Below are 20,880 nucleotides of genomic sequence, written 5' to 3'. Positions count from 1 at the left end.
CTTGAACTCACAAACTGTGAGATCATGGCCTGATCTGAAATGAACACTTGGATGCTTAATTTTTTTTTAAATATTATTTACTGTCAAATTGGTTTCCATACAACACCCAGTGGTCATCCCAACAAGTACCCTCCTCATTGTCCATCACCCACTTTCCCCTCTCCCCCACCCCCCATCAGCCCTCAGTTTGTTCTCAGTATTTAAGAGTCTCTCGTGGTTTGCCTCCTTCCCTCTCTCTTTTTTTTTTTTTTGCCCTTTCCCCTCCCCGCTGGTCTTCTGTTAAGTTTCTCAAGATCCATATAAGAGTGAAAACATATGGTATCTGTCTTTCTCTGCCTGACTTATTTCAGTTAGCATAATACCCTCCGGTTCCATCCACGTTGCTACAAATGGCAGGATTTCATTCTTCCTCATTGCCACGTAGTATTCCATTGTGTATATAAACCACGATTTCTTTATCTGTTCGTCAGTTGACAGACATTTAGGCTCTTTCCATGATTTGGCTATTGTTGAAAGTGCTGCTATAAACATGGGGGTGCAAGGGCCCCTGTGCATCAGCACTCCTGTATCCCTTGGGTAAATTCCTAGCAGTGCTATTGCTGGGTCATAGGGTAGGTCTATTTTTAATTTTCTGAGGAACCTCCACACTGTTTTCCAGAGCAGCTGCACCAGTTTGCCTTCTCACCAACAGTGCAAGAGGGTTCCCATTTCTCCACATCCTCGTCAGCATCTATAGTCTCCTGATTTGTTCATTTTAGCCACTCTGATTGGCGTGAGGTGATATCTGAGTGTGGTTTTGATTTGTATTTCCCTGACAAGGAGCGATGTTGACCATCTTTTCGTGTGCCTGTTGGCCATCCGGATGTCTTCTTTAGAGAAGTGTCTATTCATGTTTTCTTCCCATTTCTTCACTGGGTTATTTGTTTTTCGGTTTTGGATGCTTGATTGATGGAGCCCACCCAGGTGCCCCAAGTAATGGATTCTTTAGTGTCTCAGATAGTTCCTAGAAATAAGGAAGAGACCAAGAGGTTATGCATTAACTTACCCTGTTATGTCTGTATTGATAAAATAATCTTATAAGAGACATCCAACTGCTGTGACAGGTCTGTTTGCCTCTAGGGCCTGAGCATTTTAAGAGGCGCTTTGTAAAATACCGATTGTAAATGTGAACTGTTGAATAATGCCACAAATATTTTATTGAAATTTAAATACAGCTTTGATAAAAGTTGGTAAGAATTGAATATTTTCACTCAGGTGTTAGTTTTCCCTCCCTGGAGGAAGAGAGCACCTAGAATACATCGTAGAGCTGGGTTACCAAATGCAAATGGAGCAAAATGAGAGTTTCGGAGGCGGGTTATAATGCCAAGAAGGCTAGGAGCTGAGGGCAGAGCAGCGGGAGGAAGGTCATTTCAGAACGATTCCCTGAACCAGGGTTCAGGCATTTTACAGCAAAGCCCGTCTCTGGTGTGGATGTGGTAGGGCCGGAAAAGTACCTGGCGTGGGGCCTACAGACGCTGGACAGACAGACTTAAATTTCACTCCGGGGATTAAAGGGAAAATTGAACCGTGGTAGCAAAGAAAGAACCATAAGCTCAAAGCAGGAGTATCTTGTTGGAACGAGCCGCTGTTTCTCCAGTGAGGAGACGGAATCAGGAACCCACAAATCTGTGGTGTTGAGGCTGCCGTTCAGAAAAGACTTCAACCTGGATTTTTAGTGCTAATGGATTTTTATTATACGATTTAGAAGTTTTATCTTAACATGGGGTAATTTTTTTTTTTTCTTTTTCAGGGGAAGTCCAAAACAATACCCTGCTTTAATCCTAACACTTTATTACCAGGTAGGTGCTCATCTTGATGGCGTAAGAGGAATTTTAACCGTGTGGATACGACCGCACTGTTTCCCTCATAATACATATAACTATGTATTGTTAGTGAATACAGTTTCTTTACAACTTGTTTTCTCCGTAGTAGGTACCAGTTTCAGGTTGCTCTGAACATGGGAGTAAACCTTTTGAAATAATAAACATTTTGTCACTTGTTCTATTATTCTCTGAAGAGTTTCCTTTGGATTTTTAGCTGTAAAAATGGCTACCTCTGTGAAAAGCACGAGCATAACATGACCTTGATACACTTCTAGGATTGGTCAGCGAGGTTCTTTTTAACCTCTGAGTGAAATAAACTTCGTATCTAATTGCAGTGATGCTATTGTTTAGGTGTTACTCTAATCGTTTAAGTATACCTAAGCGTGTAAGAATCGTGTATATGATGCTCAAAACATAGTTTGTAGTTAAAGGTTGTTCGGTATAAAAGTTTTGTCTTTACATTTCTCTGCCTAAATTTTATGCTATTTCTTAGTGTTTTAAACAAAACCAAATAGGCTGACGCATGGTTATCTTTGGCTTCCTACATTTAACTGCCTCACGGCAAAGCGGTTTTTGCCGTGTGTCGAACACTTATCCATCATATTCGATTGTGAATTCCTCTAATGCGGAGCTAAAGATTTCTTAGGAATGATTTCTTTTGTCCTGTCATAATAGGACTTTAATATTTTACTGTTGAGGGAGCAGTATAAGACGCAGCTACAACAGAATGGTTGAAGACACAGACTTTGAAGTCAGGCTGCTTGGGTTTGAATCCTGGCTCTCTGCCAGTTATTAGCTGAGCGACCTTGGGCAAATTATGTAACCCTCTGTGATTCAGTTTTTCCGTCTGAAAAATGGGGCTAATGACACTATGTATCTTGTTTGTTGTAAGGGTTAGAGGAGTTCATGTAAAGTGCTTAGAACAAACAGTGCCTCACATGGAGTAAGTATTGAATTAGTACTGAATTACGTATGAGTAAGTCAGGTCAGTCCCTCACTAAAGTACAAAACACTACAGATACACTTCTTCCGAAGTGACCAAACTTGGTATACACGTACACGTGTGTACGTATATATCAGGTTTATATAGCCATATTTGGAGTATATAGTGATACGATGATAGAAATCGCTAGAAACAATAGAAAGAATGTTTGTCATATTTTCCCATTAGTTATTTTCTTCGTGAGCATTAGTTTAAGAATACGTGTATGCGGCTCTAGTTTAAAATGACTTCAGTCTGAAAACTGTTGTTCGGGCAGTTTGTAATCTTAAAAGTGATCGTTGGAATCTTCACGATTGTTGTTTACTTAAGTTTTCGTGACCTGTCCATGTGGTTGCACAGATCCTTTGCTGCGAGATTATTGGGTGTACGAAGGCTCGCTTACCATCCCACCTTGCAGCGAAGGTGTCACCTGGATATTATTCCGATACCCTTTAACTATATCCCAGCTGCAGGTGAGTACAGCCTTTTAAATCTTTCAGAAGAAGTTCGGAGCTAAAGGTTAAATATTGTTTCTGTAAAGAGAGAAACGTCTTTTATGTGTTAGCTTCCTTTAGATCTGTCACATCTTTGCAGACGAAAGTTAAATAAATGTCTTGAACCAGCGAAAGCAATCGAAAGGTCAGGGACGAACGAAACCAAGCCATCATTTATGAGCTGTATTGTAAAAGTTAGTTTTTATAGAGTAAATAGAAGTCACGGAAACAGTCAGACTTTTGATTAGTCTAGTTATTTCTTTGTGTAGGATTCCCCAGGAGTGGAAAGGGGAAAGGTCTTGGAAATGAGAACGTTGGTTATTTCTGTGAGACACGTGGGCTTTATAATACTTCTTCCTTGTCTCGCACGAGAAAGTTTTGTAAGCAGAAGGGTGAAGGGGAGGTAAAAGGAACGCTCTGGAAAGATCCGGATTGTTCTCTAGCCCCACGTTTGGTCGCTTAACTTCCCACCTTAGGCTTCGCACAGGTGCTCTAATGCTGATGCACAGGGGTGGAGGCCCCAGCTTGCATGTCCTGGGCTGTTGGCCGGTGGAACATGAGGCGACATCATTATAACGTGTTTAAATAATGATTTTGATATTATTACAAGAGAGGTACTTCAAATGTCTCCTGTCCTCCAGGGATCTAAGGGATGTGTTCTAAAAGGCTATGTTTTTTTTCTTCATGATCAATCTCAGAAGTCTTAAGCTATACTCCAAACAAACCAAGTTTCCTTTAATAACGTTTTATAGATTTTTATTATATCCCCTATCATTTTATAAGAACTTTAAGTTTACTAACTACTCAGTAAACCCTTCTTTTTTGCTTGTCCTTAAATCTTCAAAATCCTTTCAGCCTTTAATAGTTGCTTCTTATTTTTCTTTTTCCAAGGATTAATTTTAAGGGTTACCAATTTAGCTTCACCATCCTTTTATAGACTTTGATCACATCACCTTTAGGCCTTCATATTTTTAATATACCAGATCCCTTGTTGATTCATTCATCCCTCTGGTCTCACAAGGAACTATGCCCAGTGCCAACCAGACACACAAAGAACACAGAGATTAAAACGTAGTCTTGACCCTCAAAAAGTTTGCCGTAGAGTTGAAGAAGCAAACAGCCACACAGATAATTATGTTCATTGTGAGCAGCGAGGTGTGCTGGAAATGCGTAGGAGAGAAACCCATCCCTGACTGGGAACTTTTAAAATTAATTCTTAGAAAAAGAAGTAAGTGGACAATTCCTGAAAGGTATTAGGAGTAAGTCTAGTAAAGGAGAGAAAAGGAGTTAGAAATTGGAGTCTAATGTCAGGAATAGAAGTTTGGACTACTGATTATGGGTTTGGATTTTAACACCAAGATCGTAGCTGCGGTAACCGGTCAATGTCAACGTTGCAATGACTTGTCACAGAAGAAATTTATTTCTTACTCAGAATCCAGCAAGTGGGCGTCTTCTTCCTGGTGAAGGCTCCTCTCTGTGCAGTTGTTTAAGGGACCAGATGGAAAGACACCGCCTCCCTCGCAGAGTTGCTCTAGGTGTGGGCACGTAGCCAGCAGAAAGGAGAAGAGTGTGAAGAATCTCCAGGAGGATTTTTTAAGGGCCAGTCCTAGAAACGGTGAACACTCACGCTTGCCTTCTCTTGGCTGGAACTCAGCCACATGGCCACATCTGACTGCGGGGGAGGCTGGGAAGTGCGTTCAGGCTTCACGCCCAGGAAGAGGAAGAAGTGGATTTGACGCAGAGCTGTGCTCAGGTTGAGGAGGAGACAAGACACCAGCTGATTAGAGAACCTCAGGGCAGCTGGAGGCGATGGTACCATGCAGGGCACTAGGAAGGACTTGAGGACAGTCAGGAGGGAATGATGTCCTGGGATCCGGGATGGGAGAGAACACTGCCAGCGTGTAGAGGAGAGAATTTAATAGTGACAGATGCCTCAGAGAATCTCCGTAGGATGAGTGCTGCCCACCGGAGTGGCAGTTAACTCTACCTTACAGAAATGAGCCCAGATGCCAGTAGGTAGTTGTGGGGATCCACCCCGATTCCGTGTGAGTATCAGTACTGGGTGCCTAAGCACTGTTGCCTTTCAAGTCTTGCCCTTGATGACGTTACAGTTCCTTTGAGACCCTCTTTTTTCCATGTGAGACCTTGACAAGAAATCTCACTGGTATCAGAGAAGGTTTCTGCCTGTTTCGCCTATGTTTTGTGTCCTCAAGTAGGAAGAGTTTGGTTTCTTTTGACAGTTGGAAACAGAGAGCAAGATCTTCAGAGGCTGATTGAGGGAGGGATCATTGGCATAAGAGAAGAAGCCCGTGGACACAAACAAATGAGATACCAAGAAAAGAGTATGGGTGAAGAAGAGTCGAGAGGATGGTAGAAACATTCTCTTGGGACTTTTTCCTGAGGGCATCCTGTCTTTTAGAAGAGAACTCTTCTAAGCTGGCAGGGTCCCGTGGGACGTACTACTCTCCTTTTGCTGTCTGGTTACCCCCAAGTCTGGTCCTCTCACCGACATCACATTTCCAAAGCAGGGAAGAAGGTCTGGGATTAGGAAGTGGGCATGTGAAGGCCGTGTTTGTGGTTGGCCAGCCCGTCCGGGTCAGACTGTGAGAGATTGCAACCTCAGCGGTCCTGATATTATGATTGTTCTGGGAATGACGTATATCAGAGATCAGACATCCCTCTGCATTTACTCTTCCTGTAACTTGCTTCTAGGACCGTGATACACGTTTCCTTGTTGTTGCTGCCAGTAGCATAAAATCTTAGATGACCAAGTTTCAAAGCATTGAGGCTTGATATACAGTATATTTTGTGATGCTGGGGATGCATTCATTGGCTTTTACATGTCCCTGACCCTATTAATGCAAGAAGTTAACTGATAGTATTTTGCCATAGTCGTGTCCTGTCTTCCTTTACCCTTGTCAAAGGCGGATGTTAGCATGGGGAAGATCTCCTTTGAGAATAATATGGGTAATTTATTCATTAACTCATGCATTCATGGATCGATTGGGTGATCTGGCATTTTCTATATTCCAGGTGCCATAGTAGGCACTGAAGTGGAGGACCAGTAAGACATGGTTCTGACCTCAAGGAGTTCACCCTCTAGGGGGAAGGCGAATATGTTCACACTGAAAGAACCGTAATTTCGTGTGAACAGTGCCTTGGTGTGACGTGAATATGGTTTTGTGGTAGCACAGAGGACAGACATCAGATAAGATTTAGCCATCTAGTACTCCTTCCCCGGCCAGGTGATGGGGTGTGGCACGATTGTTAGTGGGCATTGCCAACCGGGGAAGAAGTGTCGGCACAGGGCACAGAGGACTTTGGAGACGCACGCTGTTAGTATAAAGGGCCAGCGGCACGAGGTGAAGTTGAAGAGGAGATGAAGGGTCTGACCTTCATCAAAGAGCCTTGATATTGTGCCGTGGAGGCTTCCTGAAGGCAACGAATCTCTGGGATGTTGTGAGGAAGAAAGAGACGAGGCCAGGTTTGAATTTGAAAAACCTCTCTGTAGGTACAGGATGGAGATGGAAACCTCAGGTAAGACCGTGACAGTGAGATGAAAGGAGAGGAATGGCTTTAGAAATAATAAAGTAGTAGAATTGGTGACCGATGACGCTGGAGGGTTTTCAGGGAGTTCAAACCCACATACCACTCCCTGGATTTTGGCTTGAGTGACCGGTGAGTGTGATGTTGCTCTCCACCGTGATCGGGAACAAAAGTGGAAGAGCTGGCTTTATGGAGAGTATTAGGAGCTTGTGGCTGTAAATGCGGAGAGTTAGAGATGCCTTTGTGACATCCAAGAAAGGGGCATATTACATAGGTGATGGTTGAAGCCCTACGCGTAGAAGAGGAGATCCTTCAGGGAGAGAAAGGGAGTGATGCTGGGAGTGGCAGCTGATGAGGGCATGCGTTGCAAGAGTTGTCCCCGTGCAGTGACTCAAGAAGGGAGGGGACAGTCAAGAGGTCGATGTGGCGTAATGTCTGGAAGCCACGGTGGGGCGTGGGCGTGAGTTTTGAGGAGGAAGGAGTGGCGAGATGAGAAGTATCCGATGCTGCACACACATTAAATGAACGGCTGAAAAGTGTTAGTTGTATTTAGCCACGAGGAGAGGTCTCAGCAAAGTATTAGTTGTATTTAGCCACGAGGAGAGGTCTCAGACGTGAATATGACGTGGAAGAATCTGAGTCTGCGGTCCTATTTGTTCAGCATCGCTTTGTTTAGGGTACTTTTCTAACGATAGATCAAACCTTACAGTGAAAAATAAAACTTTAACACCACAACACATTTCTATTTATTAGAAGTTAGGATTAACCTTGGTGAGCCAGAAAAGAGAACATTCTCCATCCCTCTCAGAACTCCATTAAGGATTCCCTTGCTAGCATGTTAACGCACGGGGATGTGAATGTTGAACTACATTGTGAATGTCAACCGATGTTCTGTAAATCTGAGCAATAGTGTTTTACTCCCCTGTTGACTAGCGTGCGATGCTAAGATTCAGAGACAGAGCACTGGGCCTTTGTGTCTGGCTGGCTTCAAAGGGGACCTTGCTTTCTGTTGTCCCTCTGAGTAGGGTCAGTGACATACTCTAACCCTAACCCACCTGTTCCTCGATTGTTGGGAAAAGCCGTATCTTCCTCTCTGGGAGCCAAAACCAAAGGCATGTGTATTGGAAGGAATGATCCCGACTCCTCTTGAAAACAGATGACTTCCCAGGTAGCTGTAGCTTTTTAAGAAAAGATTTAGGTACTATTTGCACAAAGCTCCATGCTAGCATCTGTTCAGAGGGCAGCAGTGTTAAAATGCACACATACACATATTAGAATGCATTTTAATGTGGTTTATATATACAACGGAATACTACTTGGCAATGAGAAAGAATGAAATCTGGCCATTTGCAGCAACATGGATGAAACTGGAGGGTATTATGCTAAGTGAAATGAGTCAGGCAGAGAAAGACAGATACCATATGTTTTCACTCCTATGTGGATCTTGAGAAACTTAACAGGAGACCGTGGGGGAGGGGAAGGGGAAAAACAAAGTTACAGAGAGGGAGGGAGGCAAACTGTAAGAGACTCTTGGATACTGAGAACAGACAGAGGGTTGACGGGGGGGGGGGGGGGGGGGGGGGGTGGGGACGAGGGGAAAGTGGGTGATGGGCAGGGTGGAGGGCACCTGTTGGGATGAGTACTGGGTGTTCTATGGAAACCAATTTGACAAAAATTATATTTAAAATGCACACATACACATATTAGAATGCATTTTAGAGTGATTTTGGAAAAAATCATAATTTTGGGAAGATACAAATTAGTCTGTCGGTTGACTTGAATGTTTCACTGTTGCTGCTCTTAGAATTTCAGAGAAAGCAGAGCAAAAATGGAAAAGGTCTAGAGAGGGCAATAAAAATGAGAGGAACTAGAGGGAGAGATGTAGTTCTAAAATTTAGACCAAGAAAAATTGAGACCTCTCGTATCATTATTGCCCTTAAAGAGGAACAGAGAAAAGGGGAGGGATTGTATATAAAATAACAAAAGATAGAGTCTTTGCATAGCTGACTATATTGAGAAATATAAAACTGTATTGAGGAAGAAATGTTTACTTTTAGATGCCAAGGTTAACATGTAAATTAAGCTGCTGGGTATTATTACGGAAATAATGGGTATCTTGAAATAAACCATCTGCCATAGGACAATAATGTCTGCACTAGCCACATTAAAGAAAAAGCTCTAAATCATCCTACCTTTTAATGAAATGCACAGCAGCTGGATTTAAGGAGGAGTCATCTTCTGTTTGCTGATGGTGAGTTGACAGTTAAGCCTATCCTGGAGCATTTTCGCCCTTCTAAGTACTCAGAATTCTAGAGTATGGATCTGGGAGCCTCTGCTTGGTTGAATTTGTTCATATTATTCTTGGTTAGCATAGCATATGCTAGGGGGAAAAAGGATGCTATTGGATGGATTTGAATGAGTGTAATTTTCTTTTATTTTGCTATGATCCATAACTGTTAAATTACTTTTCAATAAACAGTGGTCTAAGCATTAGGATGCTACAGGAAAATTTTTTCCAGCTGAATTATTATGTTTGGAGATGAGATTCCAAGAATGGAATAAAAAATAACCAGATTTCATCAAGTCTGTCAACAGAATTTTCAGAGACATCCTGATTTCCAGAGACATTAAAATGTGAACAACACTCAGGGTTGATAAAATGTGGTTATTTTGATATAATGGCATGTGTACAAGTATGTGCACGCACACACACGCAGATGACTGATAAAGTTTTACTCTCCTTTGCCTTTTTTCTCTCTTCTGTTTCCTCTTACTCATCTGTTCCTATTTGTTAATTTATCTGCTTTCTCCAGTTAGATGTGCCTGTCTTTGTTTTTATCTCTTTCAACGTTACGTGATCCCAGTGAAGCAAAGGAATATAAATGTGCTTATTGTTCTTCACTATGTGGATATTTGTCTTGTTAGAACTTGGAAAACCACTTTTAATTTTCTTTTCTTCTCCATTTTCCTTCCTCTTCATCCTTCCCCATTCCGTGTTTCTTAGAGGTTGGAAAGCGGGACTCTTCCTAGCCCCAGCAGCCCGGGTCAGGTCATGATGTGTGCTTAGCCAGTGGGACCTGGGAGCCCACCTCGTCCTGGGTGGCCAAGGGGGTGTTGCTATATCCAGGACTCAGCAGCAGGAGCAGGGCCCCCTCTTTCCGTGTGCTTGCTCCACATGGGTTTTGAGGTGCCGTTAACCCTAAAAACCAAGTTGCTGTGGGACCATGGCCTGGTCATGTTTGAAAATCATTTCAGGGGCACCGGAGTGGCTCAGCCAGTTAAACATCTGACTCTTGACTTTGGCTCAGGTTATGATTTCACGGTTGTGAGATAGAGCCCCATGTAGTCGTGGAGGCTACTTAAGATCCTCTTTCTCCCTCCTTCTGCCCCTCCCCTGCTCATGTGCTTGCATGTGTGTGCTCTCTCTCCCTCTCTCAAAATTTTTTTTTCCAAATCATTTGGAATATTTGTTGTAAATTTTCTTCTGTATCCATGATTCTCAAACTTGTGGGCTGGTTAGAACACAGATTGCTGGGGGGCTCCTGGGTGGCTCAGTCAGTTGAGCGTTGGACTTCAGCTCAGGTCATGATCTTGCGATTCATGAGTTTGAGCCCCACACTGGGCTTGTTGCTGTCAGCACAGAGCCCACTTCAAATCCTTTGCCCCCCTCTCTCAGTCCCTCCCTCCCCCCCCCAAATGAGTAAACAAACAAACAAACAAACAAAAGAACACAGATTGCTGGGCCCCACAGAGTTTCTGATTCAGTATGACTGGGGTAGGAACTTCTTCCAGGAAGCACACTTTGAGAACCCCTATTTCTTGTCTACTTGTATTTACCTCCATGTATAATTTGGAACAGCACTCTAACACCGGAATGCGGAGTTTCAAAGGTCAGTATTGAGTATCCAGTGGAAACACAGTATGAGCCGCATATGTAAGATTAAAACTTCTGGTAGTCACAATAAAAAAAAAATCTAAATAGATGAAATTAATTCAGATAGAATAGTGGTGGTCATGAACTCTAGACTATAGTTTTTTTTTTTAAAGTCACCAGCCATTTATTCATCCAACTAGTATTTTTTGAAGATTCATTACAAAGGAAAGAGTGAGAACAGAATAATGAACAACACAATACTTCCTTTTGGAGGTTCCTTACCTAGAACAGAGTCAAGGAGATAAACAGTTATAACTCCTTGCATAACATGATCGGCTTGGTATTTTATTAATTAATTAATTATCTTCCCAGAGTTTATTTATATTCAAGTTAGTTACCATATAGCATATAGGGTAGTATTGGTTTCAGGAGTAGAATTTAGTGATTGGTCGCTTCCATATAACACCCAGTGCTCATCCCAACAAGTGCCCTCCTCAATGCCCATCACCCATTTAGCCCATCCGTCACCCTCCAGCAGCCCTCAGTTTCTTCTTTATACGTAACAGTCTCTTATGGTTTGCCTCCCTCTCTGTTTTTATCTTATTTTATTTTCTTCCCTTTCCCTGTGTTCATCTCTTTTGTTTCTTAAAATTCCACATATGAGTGAAATCATATGATATTCGTCTTCCTCTGACTTACTTATTTTGCTTAGCATAATACACTCTAGTTCCATCCATGTTGTTGCAAGTGGCAAAATTTCATTCCTTTTGATGGCTGAGTAATATTCCATTGCATATATATCACATCTTTATCCATTCATCTATTTATTAGTTGATGGACATTTGGGCTCTTTCCATGATTTGGCTATTGTCGATAGTGCTACTGTAAATATTGGAACATTGGGGTGCGTGTGCCCCTTCGAATCAGCATTTTTGTATCCTTTGGATAAATACCTAGTAGTGCAATTGCTGGGTCATTGGGTAGTTCTGTTCTTAACTTTTTGAGGAACCTCCATACTGTTTTCTGTAGGGTTCCCCTTTCTCTGCATTGTCGCCAACATCTGTTGTTTCCGGAGTTGTTATTTTTAGCCATCTGACAGGTGGTATCTCACTGTGGTTTTGATTTGTATTTCCCTGATAATGAGTGATGTTGGGCATTTTTTCATGTGTCTGTTAGCCATTGGTATATCTTCTTCAGAGCAATGTCTGTACATGTCTGGACTGTAATTTTGATGATGTTTGTGTATGCGTAGCTCATCAGTAACCGTCTTCAAGCAAAGATGGGAAGACAGTGACAGAGACCAGGACTGAGGATTGGAATAAGGGAAAGTTGACATCATTGTTACTGGGGAGAGGATATTCTCTTCTCAAGCTCTTAGGAAAATTAGATCAGATTAAGGAGTCAAAGACAGATGAGTTGGTTTATGGATAAGAAGTTAGTAAAAAAGAGGGAGCAATGGCTTTAGAAAAAAGTGAGATAGTGGGTTGAAGAAAATGAAATAAACGAAAACAAGTCTGAGTACATGAAAGCTGGAGAATCCTATAAATGACATGTAACGTATAATCCCAGGATATAGAAGTGTATATGGAGTATTTAAGTACAGCCTGCTTTTGACTTGCTTTTGATGGTTGCCATAAGGAGTTACATTACTCGAATTCGTTTATTGCCATTACCTGATGATAAAATAATACGAGAACATTGACTTTTATGTGTTATTTTTCTCTTTTAACATGATAACAGAGATGTAAGTCAAAAGAAGTCTGGTAGAGGATATTTATAGAAACTTGGGAACTTTTAAAAACAATTAGTGCCAAACCTGAAGCCATGTAAATTAGCACTTTAAATGCACTCCTAAAGAATGCAGTTTTAAAGCTGAACTTTGAGTGAATAATCTGGTTCATGAGTCACTGAAGGTTGGAGTAAACGCTTTAGGCTAAGTAGAGTGCACTCCTGGTTCAGAGACCAGTCGCTGTTCAACTCTGCTACCTTCAGGAGATGAGGATTTCTCCCTGAAGCTTGGGTCTCTGTTGTCCCTCTCTCTCTCTCTCTGTCTCTGTCTCTGACTCTCTTAAATTGGTTAAAAACAACCATGTTTAAGTAGAGTAGTATTAAAAATCAACGAAATCATCCCTACTGATACATGTGGCAGTGAAAGTCTCTGTACTGCCCTGACATTTGAATTTCATTGCAGACTTTTATCCTGAAAATATTATTCTGCTCATTTCTCAATGTCTGTCTTTTCAGTGGGAGATAACCCGGTATGGTCTTGAAACCATTTGAAGTGACTAAAGGTTTTGGGGGGGCGATTACTTCAGAAAAATTGGCATTTCAGAAGGACATGTTTTTCCCTCCATCTCTGTTGACGTTTGAAGTCTTCAAAGTGTTGCCTATGATCAGAGAAACACGTTTCTTGTGAAATAGTTCTCTCCAAGAATGCAGTGATTTGAGGCTGGCTCGCTGTGGATTCAGCTCATCTGTTCGAGAAGAAGCTGTTTTCACTGAATTTGCTTCAGGCTGAGGTCTGGGGCTTGAAAGATTTATTGTCAGCTCCGAATATGTAAATATAAAATTAACCTAGTTTTAACATAGGCCTCAAGGTCAATCCAAAAAGAAGCATTTCCTAAAATATATGTACGCAGTACGGTTTCTAGTCTCTGTCGCTCCTCAGTGACCCGGTGCATGGTATGAAGATTCTAGACGCGGCCCTTACGTGGGGTTGACACATCAAAGTGAATGCAAGAAGGGAGCCCTTTCTGTTTTCTCAGTTGGCTTCTGACCTCCAGTCTGCTTTTTACCAATCAAGTTGTAGCTAAATATTTATCTCAGGATGCCAAAGGTTTGACTTCACAAGAAGTTGTGCTAGTAGCTGCCGAGCACGTCTGCGTGCTAGACGTGTGCCGAGTGATTGTCGTGAATTATCTCACTCCTTGGACCGTCCTCGCAAGTACTGCCATCGTCATCGCTTATACACACGTGGAAACTGAAGCCTAAAGAGGTGATCTGATCGGGTCGTTGGGGTCTTAGGGGTCAGAGCCGGGGGTGAACGGGGTTTTGGATGCAGAACCCAACTGCCTTCACCTCCATAGTCGCCTTCTTGAAGAAGCTCGACTGGGTTCCTTTCTGCTCCGTGACAAACTCGAAGTCAAAGCACACTCCATGGATGATGACAGGGGATTCGCACGCAGCCTTGCTTCTAGAAGTTTTCCAGATGCAGTAAGCAATAGGTGCCTCCCGTATTCTCAGCCTGAGATCCCAAGGAAGTCTAGTGAAAAAGCACTGTGTAGACTAAACGGCCACTTGCTCATCTCACTGGCACTGCTGTGCAAGTACAGCACACAGGTGTTCTAAAAAAGCAGACAACAGGACAATAGCAGGTGGGTCAGCCTTCTCCCATTTAGGGAAATCGTTTGGAATGCTGAGAAAATAAGCCCTTAGATTTCTAACTTGGGTTCGAATCTAACAAGCTACTTACTCTTCCCTGTGCTCCGTTTCCCGACGTGTATAGGAGTGGTGGGAATATTAGAATCCTGTGAGACTTAACTCTTTTGGAGTCCGGGAACCTCTTCTTAGGAAAGGCACATGTAAACATTTGCATGTCATCCAGGGGTTTCATGGGCCCTCCAAAATCTCTTGGGGTTTCTAGACTTTTATTAGAACCCCTGAATCAGGTGATCTCCTGCATTTCATTGTAGCTCACAAATGGCAGAATCCTGTGGCTCTGCTGTATGAAGAACATTTGTAGACAAAGCCCTGTTTTCCTGGTGAACTTTCGGTGAATCGATGCTCTTTAAAGCACATTTGTTCCACATCCGGGAATATGGAGGATACAGGTTATACTGAGTTGATTAGAATTTCTTTTTAAAAACTTTTTTTTTAAGTTTTATGTATTTATTTTGAGAGAGAGAGAGAGAATGAGACAATGAGGATGAGTAGGGAAGAGGCAGAGAGAGGGAGAGAGAATCCTAAGCAGCTTCCACACTGTCAGTGCAGAACCTGCTGCGGGGCTCAAACTCACAAACTGTGAGATCATGAACTGAGCTGAAATCAGGAGTCAGATGCTTACCCAGCAGAGCCACCCAAGCGCCCCTGAGTGATGAGAATCCTGAAGAGGTGGCAGTGAAGCCAGGAGAAGAGCAGGCTGATTGGGACTTGTCAGACCTGGCTAACGTGGAAACTTTCTTAATTGTTCAGTTTCTCCTTTTGTGGAAGGGGCAAAGAACGTGTCCTGTGACTGTGCGACATTTAAGCAGAAGAACATCAGGTGACGAGTCCTGTAGCTAAATCGACGAATGCGAATGAGCCTGGTGAATGTTCATCACGTTTGCTTCTTGCTTCACTGGTGTTTGGCGGGTTCCGGCAGCGAGTGGGTTCTTGGGAGATGGAGACCTGGCAAGTTGGATACACTGATCCTTGAGACACTGGGGATCTCTTCCTTCCTGTGGAATGAGAATCCATGGGATCTGGGGAAGCCACCTGAGAAAGGGAGATGCACTTGAAAATCGGTATTGCTAAGGGGAGGAAGTTGGGCTTACGGTTTTGGACAGCCGGAGGTATTCACTGGGCCTGTGCGCTCCAGAAGGCTGGAAGAGCGGCAGAGGGAGTCTTGTGATAAAGGAAACCTCCATCTGATAAATCCAGCATCTAATCAGGATCTATCTAATCAGGATACAGCAGGACCAGAATCCATTAATGAAAGCTGTACTTGGGAAGCATTTAAGAGCACTCATTCATTTGTTCGCCTTGTCTTATCATGCAAGCTCTTGGGGAGGTGTGTATCATTCTCGCATGAATGAGTCCAGCAGGTTTCTGTGTCTGTTGGGGTTGTCTGGAGACTTCGGTGTCTCCTCTTCTCCGGCCTTCGTTGCTTGGGTGCCACTTGTGTCTGATGCCTTCCTCAGGTCTGGAAGACTTAAGACGGTTTTGCTCTTCCTGAAGATCAACTTTAATTTTATTTTTTAAAACTCTTACAATGTATGCATCTTTGAAGTCATTTATGAAATGTCTAGCAGATAATCAGCTTGTGTTGCTCTGTTTTTATTTTCAGATCGAAGAATTTCGAAGGCTGAGGACACACGTCAAGGGAGCTGAACTTGTGGAAGGCTGTGACGGGATTTTGGGAGACAATTTTAGACCCACTCAGCCACTTAGCGACAGAGTCATTAGAGCTGCATTTCAGTAGCCAACGAGAACAGGAGCGAGACTGCCTTCATCTGGGTATGTGCAGATTAAGGAAAAGAGGGCACACAGTTACGTGAAGCTGCCATGCCAGAGTTATTCTCATGGTGCTGCTGATAATTTAGCAGTGTGAGTGCACTTCATTTTGATGAAACGGATGACACGTTCGCAAGCGCTGTTAATTACAAATCAGGTGGCTTTAAAAATTTCACGCAGCGTTGAGACACAATCTACCGTCCTTCTATTTTCCCACCAGAGCAGCCTTTAATTCTCGTTTTGCTTCAATATTGACCTTGATGGGATAAGGAGAGGCAGAGAGGCAGCCCCTCTTTACTCCAGGTAGAGGTTAAGTCCTTTTTAAGCGCTCGCCATGCCGTAGCCTTGAAACGGCAGCAGTCGCCTCCTGATGACTGAGGAACACAAAGGAGGCCACTGGAGGCGTGTGTGAGCCTCAGAGTTGACCCTTGTCTAATGCAGATTCGATCTTATTTATCGGGGTAGGCGAGGGCAGATCTGGCACGCATTGAAACCCTTGACCTGTGCAAGTGCTTTCATTTGATAGATCAAGAAACACTTGTCAGTTACGTGAATATGGTACGTTTCTTTATCGTCTAAAACATAATCTATGCATTTTAACATACCGAATTCAATATGTGTATACCTTATCCCCATAGAGCTGACAGGATAAAACGTCACAGACACGGGAAAGCTCAAATATACATAAATGGCTGTATATATGCTGGATTATTTCTTTACCTTGTGAATTGCCTAAGAGTGCATACAGAGGTCAGTTCCCTGAGCTGGCCAACCACTGCTTCCCACAAGAGGAAAGCATCTGTCGGAGTTAACGTAGGCAAACGGGTCAGAGCTTGGACTTTGTTCAATGGACCGTGGAGAGTGTGAGCTCACATACTGTGTGGGTGGAACGGTGTGTGGGAGTCCCAGGTCAGTAGAAATCTCTAGCCTCGAGAAGCTCACGGTCTCACCAGCTAGACAGTGGACGTTGGAATTTTAAAAGGTGATCCTTTTGTCCACGTGTTTCCCCATCCGTTTTTCTTGCCTCTCTCTATATACCACATATTCCTAGTGTTCTGTCCAGACTGTCTTTTTTCTTATGTGAATGTGCTTTGCTCATACATTCTTTCCCACCCCTGCAGGCCCAACTCAAATACTGTTCTCAGCACAAATTCTCTGCTTCTCCCTTAAATTGTGCCTCTCAGTTCACATTCTTTCTTCCAGTTAGCTATGTGTGTATTTCTTATTTTTTGTCTGTTAGATTCAAGGTTTTTAAGAGTTGAAGCATCTCCATTGTACCTTGAATCCATCATGACATATAATACTTTGTGTCTTGAATATCTATAGGCAAATTAGAAATTCTTTCTTTATTTTCTAAAAATGTTTATTTTGAGAGAGAGAGAGTGCACGCGCTGGTGAGTAGGGTAGGGGCAGAGAAAGAGGGAGAGAGAGAATCTCAAGCAGGCCCCGTGCTGTTAGCACAGAGCCCGATACGGGGCTTGAACTCACAACCTGAACTGTGAGATCATGACCTGGGCCAAAATCAAGAATAGGATGTTTAATCAACAGGGCCACCCAGGTGCCCCTGGAAATTCTTTAGAACTACACATAGCGTGTATCGGCCAGCCACATTCCAGTCATTCACTGACTCTCCATTGCTTAGCCAGTACAGTTCGTCCCCTTCTGATTTTGGAGATAGTGAGGGCCAACCAGGCAAATTTGCTTTCGTAGGAACGAGTGGGGACTTAGAGTAATCCATATATGGAAACAAGGGAGAAAAACCCAAGAGTGCTTTAAGCTAAGTCTTAAAATGGAGGAACTAAAGAATTAAAATACATTTGCTCAAAAATCATTATCGAGCACCTACTATGTGAGGGTTCTGGGTATCCAAAGGTCAGAAGAACCTGTCTCTGTTCTCATGAAACTTAGAATCTCATGTGGGGAGCCTGACAGAGGAAAAACAAATACTTCAAAAACATACAGTTACAGCTTATAATGAATCCATGAATGAGAAGAAGAAGAAGAAAATGCAGTGAAGGAGATTTCAGATAGAGGGAATATCTCTTGCAAAGGCCCTGAGGGGCTGCTCCCTGTGGAGGAGGTGAGAATTTGATGCGTTGAGGTACAAAGGGAGAACCTGTATATCTGGTGTGTAGGAATCAAAGGGGCAGAGCTCTTATCTCGGAGGCCCCCCCCCCCCCCCGAAGCCTCTGGCTGCCACATGAAGGCATCTTTATTTTGCTGTTGATGTGCTGAGAACCCATGAAGACTTTTACTCAGGGGAGTGGCTGGACCTCATGTGTGTTTTCAATAGATCACAGCAGCTGGGGAATGAACAGATCGGATCATAGTGGGCTAAGGGGGAGGGGGAGGGAGATATTTTAGAAGTCTGCTGGGTAGCCGAGGTGAAAGACACAGAATCTTGGCTACTAGAATAGGAGCAGTGGAGATGCGGAAAAGTTAAAGTGTGTTAAATAAACATTGCAAGTGATACTTAGTTGATCAATTGGATGATGGTGGAAGGAGATGGAAATAGGCAAAGATAGCTTCTGGGAATTGGGGGCTTTAGAAACTTGTGTGGATGAAGTGCCATTGAATGATGGCAGGAAAGCCAGAGCAGACTCTGGGCTGGAAAGACAGTGGAGTTGGAGCTCGTTGAGTGAGAGATGGTCTGTCAGTCACAGTAGTGGACCCCTCATGCCGGTACTAGAGTTTCGAGAGTGGAGATCAGAAAGGAGGTCTGAACTGAGTATGGTCGTCACTGGCATGGAGATTACGTATATGTATATGTATGTGTATGTGTATAATGTTCTGATGCTACATGGGATCATCTCATTAAGTGCTCCTAAAATTTAACAGGCGGCCTTATAAATAGGTTCCTGAAGCACAGAGAAATTAGATCACTGGCCAAAATAATGCAGTCCCTGAGTGGCAGAGCTGGAAATTGGACCTGGGCAGCCTGACCGGCAGAGCCCTTCTTCTTACCCCTTGCACGGCAGAGGTCAGAGAGCATCCCCACACTGGCGGTGGGGGGTGGCGTGCTGAGGGAGGGATGTGTGTTGCGCAGGCAGGCCCGAGTTGAGTGGGAAGGGAGGAGGGGGAGGTGTCTTGTGATTCTTGTTGAGCTGGGCTGGGAGTAGAGCGGAACCCACCCCCCCCCCCCCCCCCCCCCCCCCCGCAGCAGTAGGGGAAGGGATTGAGGGACACTTCCTTCTTAAACACACACACACACAATACTAGCAGCTGTCTGTATGTTGGGGTGATGAGCCAGGAGATGGGAGGCGATGAAAATGGCATGTCTCAGAGGGGCTGATCCTAGCTGTGAGGTCCCTGAGGAGTTGAAAGGGGAAGAAATCTGGGGTGCCTGGCTGGCTCAGTTGGAAGAGCACGCGACTCTTGATCTGGGGGCCTTGAGCGCAAGCGCCACGTTGGGTGCAGAGACTACTGAAAACGGAAAGGGATGAAATCCTAGGCAAATGTGGATTCTGCTTTGTTACGAGAGTGGACACTTTCTGGGCTCTAATAGGAAGGGAGAAGGAGGTGGCGGGTTGTAGCTTTTGAGTTTCCCTGACTTGCCTTTGTTATTTAAGGAAGAATGGGGCTGCAGCCAGGAGGCGTGAGAGCAGGAGGGAAGGTGGGACATTGGAGCAGAGAGAAGGGAGGGACGGTGGGTTCACAGGAGCAACACAGTAGGAGGGGTGGGCAGGAGGTGCAGTGAGGCTGGGTGAACGTGAATTTATTGATTTCTCCAGTCTAGGTTTTAGTGTACTCTGTGAATATCAGTACCTATAAATGAAATCAGATTATTACCTTGAATTTTTGATCCATATCTAGTCCTAGGCCAGGGTTGCCTTTCTGTAAAGATCTAAATAACCGTCGCTCTTTTCTGTCTCCCCCACACATGGCACGCAGACCACAATGTTGTTGACGAGATTATGTGTGTTTCAGATACTTCGTATTCCTTATATGATAGGAAGGTAAAGAATAAGTTTTCAAGGCTTTAAATCAATTATGACCTAGGCATTTTAAAAGGAGGGTGGATTTGTGTCCTCATCTTTGTGGCCAAGATTACTTAAAGGGTGTCACTTTCCCCCAGATTCCTTAGAATGGTGTAGAAATTCTTTCAAAGGCAACTCCAGTTCTGACTTCATCCTTCTATGAATATATTTTTGACCCTTTTATCTTGAAATGTGTAATACAAATCTAGTCATAGTTCTACATAGAATTATATTGGGAAATCAAACTTATGGATGTGTGCTTTTTATTTGATATTTAATAATGCCCTAAGGGCGGTAATTCAAATTTTTATTAAAGTGGAATGATTTGACAGTCAGACTTTGAATTTAATGCATGAATGTTTCATTTAAGCTCTTGGAACTGAAAAGGAAAAAAAAAAATTCTGGTAGTTCTCTAAAAAATGTTTAAAATAATTCAGATTTATTTTAGCTATGTCTTACTAAAATAACTTTAGTTTTTGGACTTAGAATGACTTTTTTTTTTTTTTTTTTTTTTTTTTTTTTTGCATGACATGGCTAGACATCTGGAGGGCTTTGATAACCAAGACTTATTATTCCATGAATAATCTGTGACTTTTTATATTACCATTTAAGAAGTATGAACTATGGTTTTATACTTGTTTAAAGAACTAGGTTATAACTCATCCAGGTGCTGGAAATTCTTTAGTTTTGCAGTGCTAGTTCAGGTTTCTGGGAGCCAGTGGACATGAAATGATCCATTACCCATTGAATTCTCTGTATGAGAACCATATCTGTGTAATAACAAACAAAAGACAAGACCAAAGTTTAGGTCCAGTTTACTTTTTTCTTTTTTCCATTCTCTTTTTATTTGGCATTTGTTCATTTGATACATATATAAAAATCTATACAAGGTAAAAATACAAAATAAGTATTTCTTTATAAGTTATGCAGTTAG

At 43.0% G+C, this 20,880-nt stretch overlaps 1 protein-coding gene across 1 annotated transcript in view; it reads left to right on the top strand.

Moving 5' to 3' along the window:
* CA8 (carbonic anhydrase 8) overlaps window positions 1–20,880 on the top strand; it is an 89,092-nt gene that overhangs the window by 52,035 nt on the left and 16,177 nt on the right. Inside the window, exons 6-8 of the mRNA XM_042923433.1 lie at window positions 1,790–1,838; window positions 3,205–3,317; window positions 15,803–15,972. Coding sequence (XP_042779367.1) covers window positions 1,790–1,838; window positions 3,205–3,317; window positions 15,803–15,937 — 297 coding nt within the window. The 3' untranslated portion in view covers window positions 15,938–15,972. The remainder of the gene's footprint in view (window positions 1–1,789; window positions 1,839–3,204; window positions 3,318–15,802; window positions 15,973–20,880) is intronic.

Source organism: Panthera leo, chromosome F2, assembly GCF_018350215.1.
Source record: "Panthera leo isolate Ple1 chromosome F2, P.leo_Ple1_pat1.1, whole genome shotgun sequence".
NCBI lineage: Eukaryota > Metazoa > Chordata > Mammalia > Carnivora > Felidae > Panthera > Panthera leo.
Note: the sequence above shows the minus strand (reverse complement) of the source record. Positions and strands in the feature narration are given on the sequence as shown.